Source organism: Amblyomma americanum, chromosome 1 (genome assembly GCF_052857255.1).
Source record: "Amblyomma americanum isolate KBUSLIRL-KWMA chromosome 1, ASM5285725v1, whole genome shotgun sequence".
Taxonomy (NCBI): Eukaryota; Metazoa; Arthropoda; class Arachnida; order Ixodida; family Ixodidae; genus Amblyomma; species Amblyomma americanum.
In genome coordinates this window covers 97,556,965-97,564,794 of record NC_135497.1, presented here as the reverse complement: position 1 = coordinate 97,564,794, position 7,830 = coordinate 97,556,965, and the positions used below count along the sequence as shown (strand labels likewise).

General features: G+C 46.9%; 1 protein-coding gene across 2 annotated transcripts; it reads right to left on the bottom strand.

Moving 5' to 3' along the window:
* Positions 1-311: 311 nt before the first annotated feature.
* LOC144134181 (tubulin beta-4 chain-like) lies at positions 312-6,256 on the bottom strand. 2 transcript variants are annotated; one of them, XM_077667142.1, is made up of 7 exons: positions 6,039-6,256; positions 5,224-5,332; positions 4,083-4,193; positions 2,923-3,167; positions 2,574-2,773; positions 636-1,072; positions 312-489 (listed from the first exon to the last, which is right to left on the bottom strand). In XM_077667142.1, the coding sequence occupies exons 1-7, from the start codon at positions 6,093-6,095 to the stop codon at positions 335-337; spliced, it is 1,314 nt and encodes a 437-aa protein (XP_077523268.1). In that variant the 5' UTR covers positions 6,096-6,256; the 3' UTR covers positions 312-334. The 2 variants fall into 2 exon arrangements, with proteins under 2 accessions (XP_077523268.1, XP_077523275.1); XM_077667149.1 differs by lacking the exon at positions 5,224-5,332 and having other exon boundaries at positions 4,083-4,190.
* Positions 6,257-7,830: the final 1,574 nt, after the last annotated feature.

The window sequence follows — 7,830 nt, the reverse complement described above, 5'->3', positions numbered from 1 at the left end:
CCGAGACCAATAATAGCTCATCAAAACTTGTTTTCCTTAAGATCACCTTGCGTTCTCTCTAAAAGTGGTTCGATGAGAAGATTTTAACAGATTTTAGAGTTTCGTCAAAATGCCGAAAACGCCGGTCCCACGGGTATTTACAGATGTGCGCACATTGCAATACAGTAAGGTTTAGCTGCTTTGCGTGACCATCCTTGTGACGCAGTCCGGGCCTAAGACATACTGAAGTGCGCAAGCACCTGGCTCAAAAAGAAGGATCCATGACAAACAAACACTTTATTGTAAAGCGAAAGAAAAAAAGCACTGCACACAAAAACTAGGCCTCTGCCTGGGTCTACTCGAATTCCCCCTCGTCCTCAGCAGTCGCCTCCTGGTACTGTTGGTATTCTGACACCAGTTCGTTCAAGTTGGACTCTGCCTCGGTGAACTCCAACTCGTCCATGCCCTCTCCGGTGTACCAGTGCAGAAACGCCTTGCGGCGGAACATAGCTGCAAAAAAAAAATAATATATCAAGCAGGCGGGGTCACACTCCTAGAACTGTCCCCGAAAATGCGCTGTTCCAGAAAATCGACAGCAATGGGTAGCTACAATGAAAGCATGTGCTTTTAAGAAGCACTTTCAACACGATGGTCACCTGTAAACTGCTCGGAGATCCGCTTGAAAAGCTCTTGAATGGCTGTGCTGTTCGCAATGAAAGTAGCAGACATCTTCAGACCTCGAGGCGGTATGTCACAGACAGCTGTCTTTACATTGTTCGGGATCCATTCAACGAAGTAACTCGATTCCTTGTTCTGGATGTTGAGCATCTGGTCATCAACTTCCCGCATGCTCATTCGGCCTCTGAAGACTGCAGCAACTGTCAGGTAACGACCGTGGCGGGGGTCGCAAGCAGCCATCATGTTTTTGGCATCGAACATCTGTTGCGTCAGCTCCGGCACAGTCAGAGCCCGGTACTCCTGGCAGCCGCGGGACGTGAGTGGAGCAAAGCCAGTCAAGAAGAAGTGGAGGCGAGGGAAGGGCACCATGTTAACGGCCAGCTTGCGAAGATCAGCATTCAGCTGCCCAGGAAATCTGTGAGGAATGGGACGGTGCTTGATTAGAAGCCCGCTTAATTCACAAGGGGAGAGAGAATTTACAGAGGTATGTTGGGCGCTCTTGTTTGGGAGCAGTCAGAACAATATTGTGGTAAGATTATGGAGCAGCTACAACGGTAAGTGGAGGCATCTTGTAGAATGTCGCGATTGTTGCCGCTGTTCATTCAAAGCTTTTGAATATCGGGTCATCAAATTTGAAATTCAGTTCTCTTCACGCCAGTGCAGACAACGAAGCCCAATGAAAGAACGAACTCATGGAAATTTCAGACGTTACATAGTTTACACTTTGCCAGTCTGTTCTAGAGAACATTAAAACTGCATGCCTGTTATTTGCCTCAAATAACAACTGCGGAGAAACAAAGCAGCTCCAGTAAGATAACATGATTTCTTCTGTTGCTGGTTTCGATTCATTGGCAAAATCACAAAAAATAAAAATGGATTCTTCACGTGGTCACTGCTTCGTATCCAGCTTCAAAGGTTATACAAATTACTACATTAGGAGAACATCGATGGGTATTAACTTCACCGGTCTGCCGGTTGTCGTGGCACTTTAAAATTGTGATCGTTCTCCAGGCCCTAAAACACCATCCCCCAACAATGGCAACCAGTATTCATTCCATACTGACTGCTCAGCAGGCTAATGTGGTACTCTGCTCCCAACTTCCTCAGGAAGTGCCACTATTTATCGAAGAAAAACTTTCATACCAAAACGTGGGAATTTGTATTCCCTTTTCCCGAAGAGAAAACGGGGATAACTGATTTCACTGTACGTGGGGCTTTATATGGAGGTCCTGTACGCTAGGATTAAGGAGCTGAACGAGATAAATGTGCACTTTGTAAAGGAGAAACAGTTCAAAAAGCATTCTCCAGTGACACACAGCTAAATTATTTTGAAGAGATTTGAGATGTTTGCTTTTTGAACAGAGTAGTTTTTCATCATTTACAGCGCGAGGCCTTAATTTACCTTTTCGCCTCATGAGTTTTCTGAGGTACAGTGGTTAAACACGGCCATTTTATTCCCAATGTGTGCAATCGCATGCCGTAGATTAGGCGCCGCTCCATTATTCCCGACGACAGCCGCCTTCTCGTTATTGCTGCCGCTGCCGAATTCACTTTCCTTGAAGTGATTTTCAAAGCTTCCTTGAGCAGCTGCTTTGCTGGCTATAGCAGGTGCGGTGTTTGTTAGGTTTTTTGCGGACGGTGAGGGTGCTTTTATTTGCTTTCTTGCTCGTCATTGTATTTTCTGAGAATATTGCCACCACATGCACTTTATACATGGAGATTAGCTGTAGTGTATTACTCTAAATATTTTGTAAAAGACCTTGGCGACCAAAGTCTTTGCAGTGCTTGTTCCATAATGAACCGATCACTGCCGTCGGAACTAGCAATTCGGCGGATGGTGTCGACCTCTTTGGGCTCTTTATGATCATGCATGAGGCGCTTAAGTGGCCCCTTGAACGAAGCTGCGAAATACTTACCTCAGGCATGTGGTCACACCCGACATCGTTGCAGAAACCAAGTGGTTAAGGTCTCCGTAGGTGGGAGTCGTGAGCTTCAGCGTCCGGAAGCAGATGTCGTAGAGTGCTTCGTTGTCGATGCAAAAGGTCTCGTCGGTGTTCTCCACAAGCTGATGCACTGACAAAGTAGCATTGTAGGGCTCGACGACAGTGTCCGAAACCTAGAGGTAGCCGTAGGAAGAGAATGAGAACTTTGTGCTTAACGACTAATCAAAATTCAAGGAAGACGCCTTATAAAGCAAGGCCGAAATGTCATGTTTGATTTGTTTCAAAGATGCTGAAATTGGGTCCTGCAGATAATGTCACACACCTTTGGAGAGGGCACTACACTGTAGGTGTTCATGATGCGATCGGGGTACTCTTCACGGATCTTCGAGATGAGCAGTGTGCCCATGCCAGATCCAGTACCACCGCCCAGGGAGTGGGTCAGCTGGAATCCCTGCATGCAGTCGCAGGATTCCGCCTCCTTGCGCACAACGTCGAGCACAGAGTCCACCAGTTCAGCACCCTCGGTGTAGTGGCCCTTGGCCCAGTTGTTGCCAGCACCACCCTGACCTGAAGGGGCAGGTTGTGAAAGGCGTATACTTGCACAAACTGTATCCTGAAGAAAATCAGTACTGGAATATGCAATAAAGGAAAGCCACTATCCAAACACACTTCACACAGCAGCCAGAAAGGCAACAAAAATTGACTTAAGTGGCCTGATGGCCGTAGCCAATAGGGGGATTAACACCGCATTTCATAGGTAAAGTTAAGTTTGGATAATATTAGGATGCTGTTACGTGTGAAATAATTTAATTAGTTTTCAGGCATGTAAAGACTATAACAAGTGATGGCTATGTTTTACTCGGCCTTCAGAACTCAATCTCGGCACTAAGTCACTCTGGTTAAAGAGCTATGTGGCAGACAAGACGAGGACAGAAGGAGGCTCTCTGCAGGACCCATCTTTTATCGCTGTCCTAATTTTTTTTGCACTCTGCCAGATTTCTCCCGCTGAGGACTACATCCAGTCATTAATTAATATGTCACATACCCGTTTTGCTGGAGTGATGTGGGGCGTTGTGTTCTGCGGTGTACCAACTGCGGATAGAATCTTAATTTGGAAATAGCACATATATTGCCACTCTCGTACTTACGCCCGTTTCGCTGCACATTAAAGTCGTGTTGAACCTTCAAGCTTACGCGTGAGTCTTGGGGACCCTTCTAACGGAACTTATAAAAATGACTTCATATTCAACTCAAAGGCACTTGATTTCGTGGCTGCATGAAACTGACTGGCACGTGGACTGGATTGAACTCAACAAGGGTACGCAGTGCGTACAGAGATATGGGCACAAATTTTAGCCAGTTCTGCGCATTAAAGTTTAGTCTATATCGTGCGCTCTTGTGAGTGTGCTGATTTAGTGTGCTTTAAGATGGAATGGTGCAAAATTAAATATGTTGCTCAGGAAATGACGAGCAACTTCTTACCGAACACGAAGTTGTCCGGCCGGAATAGTTGTCCGAAGCGTCCCGAGCGGACGGCCTCCATGGTTCCCGGCTCCAGGTCAACCAGGATGGCCCGAGGCACGTATTTATCTCCTCAAACAAAAAATAAATGTCACTTAGGTGCAACAAAAGTACGTTTGTGTGGTTACAAGCCATGCGTGCATCACAAAGAAATAAGCAAAAGAAGCAAAGAAAAGAGATCCTGCTAACAATAAAGATGTGACAGCTGATAAAAGCAGCACAATAATAGCCCTAGACCCCCTCCCCCCCCCCCCGTCGTCCAATCCTTAAACAGCAGCTTCAACAATATTTATTAAATTTGGTTGGAGTAGCAAAACCACTTACAATGTGATTAGGATAATTTAAATGCATTAAAATATAGTTACTGCAATTAACGTTGTTTTAAGCCATTCTGTTCTCTATTACTAAACGTTTAATGCGGTACATAGTATTATAATTGGTAAGGCGCTACTGGGTTATCAGAGGGGCAGTAATGCAGGCGTACGGACTACTTTGGTCCACTTGGGGCTGTTTCACGTGCAATAACATCACCGAGCACATGTCTTAACATTTAGCCTACATCGAAATGCGGCCGCTGCCTCAAGATCCGATCCCACGATGACGCTAAAGCCGAACGCCATAGCCACTGAAGCACAACAACGTTACTGTTGGCAAACATGGCATAAAAACTTTTATCCCACCCACGACAACACGGGGAAACTTTGTCGAGGTGAGACTAACGGTATGTCATCGTCAAACCTGACCAGGTTATGATTCATGACTCCGTAAGCGGAATTGTGAACAATCCTGATTTGTGAGAAAAAAAAATCGTTTTTGATGAAGAACGTTCGAAGTGAACCTAGGTGTGCTGAAAACAATGTGGCCTGAACAACTGCACTGGCATAACATGCCGCAAGCAGAAGAGGCCATGACGCGTTCAGTGCGACTAATCAAAATCATCCGCGATCGGTTTTACGGTGTAAAACTCGCCAGGGCGTGCCGCTCAAGATGCTCCGCTGAGAGGCCAGGGGTCAGTTTAACAGCGTTAAAGAGCAAAGCGCGCTCTACGGTACGAGAAAGTTCCAAAGTGAAATTATCAACCGAAATACAGGAAGGCGTGTACCGGGGGCCTCGTTGTAGTAGACATTGATGCGCTCCAACTGGAGGTCGGAATCACCATAGTAGGCTCCGCTTGGATCGATGCCGTGCTCATCGGAAATGACCTCCCAAAACTGCAAACGTGTAAAGACATCGGTACTCATCATGGTGTCACAGTGAGCAGCGACCACTATCAAAGCACATTTAGAGACATGAATTCGCTTCTAACACGAAATAACTCCAAAGACCTTAAACATCATAGCTGAAACCGGTTCAGGTGGCATTCTGGGGCTCATAATCATCAGCGTTCCTGATGACGAAAAACTGGCAGAGCCTAAAGCACTTCAGTCCATTGAATAGCGTCAGGCGCAAAACCTAGACGATACGGGAAAAAATCCCATTAAAGTATCCCCGGCCTCCGCGTGGTCCCTTTTGAGGCAGTCAGTGGGCCTAAGACTGCTACATGTCTCCTCTCCGCCAAGAACGACGGTAAAGGCTCAGGTAGGTGACATAAACCAACAAGACACTCAAATAGCGAGCGGCAAGTAAAATGTCAACTCGAAAACAAAGGTCAAGATCCAGAGATTACACTTGCGCCGGGGCGCAAAGTGCTACGCACAGAAGGCACGACTAAGTACAAAAGCAGTGCGGCTACTACCAGCCATGACTTTTTTACAAGTTAAGTACTTAAACCCGTAGCCTGAAACTACATCCTAGAGCACGGTGTTAAGGCCGCAACGCAATCGCTAGCGTAAAACGCTTCGGAACAGGCACTGAGGTCGTAAGAAAGTCGCGACAGCTCCGGCCACGAAATATCCCGAGGCGAAAGAGGCGGCTTACCTTCGCTCCAATCTGGTTTCCGCATTGGCCTGTCTGGATGTGGACAATCTCGCGCATGATGGATGCCACTCCGCGACTCAGTTGCCAAGGTGCCGACTGCCAGCCTGGGTCAGGGGTCCACGTATCTGTAGCCTTGCGCCGCAACGTCGCTAACTTCTTCTTCAACTGTTTTCCTATGTTTACACGTGGCAACTTGATAGCACCTAAGAAAGCGCTACAGGCTGTTTCTCCCAAGGTAAATGTGCATTTGAGCCCGTATGTAAGACTTTCAGTTCACGTAATAGATGCCGTGTAGAGCATATGCGCAGTACAATACGAACTTTTTCTCGTTGCGGATATCAGACGGGGTGCTCACACCTGGCTGCAGGGGCGAACGCGCTGGCACGCGTCATGTCCAGCTTTTACTTTCTTTTCTCAGTGCTCGAGAGGTAGAAAAGAAGAGAAAGAGGCTGGCCTGAAAAATAAATATCTGGCCTGCTACTCTGCACTGGGGAACGGGAAGAGGAGAAAAAAGAGGGTCATGACGGGACATGATGATGATGGGAGGAGGCAGATGGAAAAATACAAGGGAGAGAAGAAACTTTATTAGGATCGTATGGCGGGACTTCCCTTAAGCTCGGTGGGTAGTTTGCTCATTTCAGGATTCGACTGGCCTTGGCCGCTTGGCGAACTTGTTGGATGAGAAACTGCAGACATAAATTCGATCGCGCAGTCAGAATCCTAAAATGTGCGTGCGTAGTCTTGGCACATGCCTTTATTTAAATCTCTTTTTGCTGTCAGAAGAGGCCTGAAACTTAATTTGCACCATCGTCATCAGGTTGTTACGCAGTGCAGCTTAGTCTAAGCAACATCGCAAACGACATGGTGTGACATATAGTATATGTTGGTTTCCACAAAACTTGCGACCTGTACGAGCGCGCGTCACACCCTGCGCGGGTGCCGCTCTCGGGTGGAAACAAATTGGTTTAGAGGAAATGAAAGGCGAAGTAACTGTCTCGCTTCCCGGTGGAGAAAGTTGGGAGTGAAAGAAGAGAGCGGTGCCGTAGTGGAGGTATCCGGAATAATTTCGACCACCTGGGGATCTTTAAAGGGACCATAAAGTGATATATACTGAGGTTCGGAAAAGCGCACGAGTTATCGGTATTTCGTCACCGCACCGCAAAAAATTTTAAGCTATAGCTGAAGAAACACCGAGGATATATATATCGACGATTAAAAATGCTGCTTCCCAACTCATACACGACGACGTGCCAGAAATAAAAAAAAAAGGCATCGGGACAGCACCCATCCCGTCACTTCGGCTCGCCCAATGAGAATGCTCGCTAAGATTGCCCACTTGACGTCAGCGAGGCAGGGGCGCCTTAAGAACGCGCAGTGAAGTGTCGCCACAATCGGTCGAGAGCAGCGATTTTTAGAAATTATTTGTTATACACCTTTTCAGGAAGAGCTCGCAGGGCGCCGCCATACTTGGCACTGGTCTGTGCTCGTAGTACAGGAAAGGGTGGAGGATTATAATATAATTGTTATTTTGGGGAGAAAGGAAATGGCGCAGCATCTGTCTCATATATCGTTGGACTCCTGAACCGCGCCGTAAGGGAAGAGATAAAGGAGGGTTGAGGATTCAAATCGGTGTTCCCGAAGGTCATGAAATGGTCTATAACGCAAAGATTTTAAATTTGGCTCGGATACTCACAAACACCACCCGTACACATTTGTTGAATATGGCCATCGAAATCATTTCAGGCTCCATTTAACGTGCACTAACATCGCGCAGCACACGGGCGCCTTTTGC

Excerpts from the sequence above, each read along its gene's own strand:
- LOC144134181 (XM_077667142.1), bottom strand. The coding sequence starts at position 6,095 with ATGCGCGAGATTGTCCACATCCAGACAGGCCAATGCGGAAACCAGATT. Across the intron at positions 2,774-2,922 it reads GTGTAGTGCCCTCTCCAAAG|GTTTCGGACACTGTCGTCGA; the intron begins GTGTGTGACATT and ends GGCTACCTCTAG. Across the intron at positions 490-635 it reads GATCTCCGAGCAGTTTACAG|CTATGTTCCGCCGCAAGGCG; the intron begins GTGACCATCGTG and ends TTTTTTTTGCAG.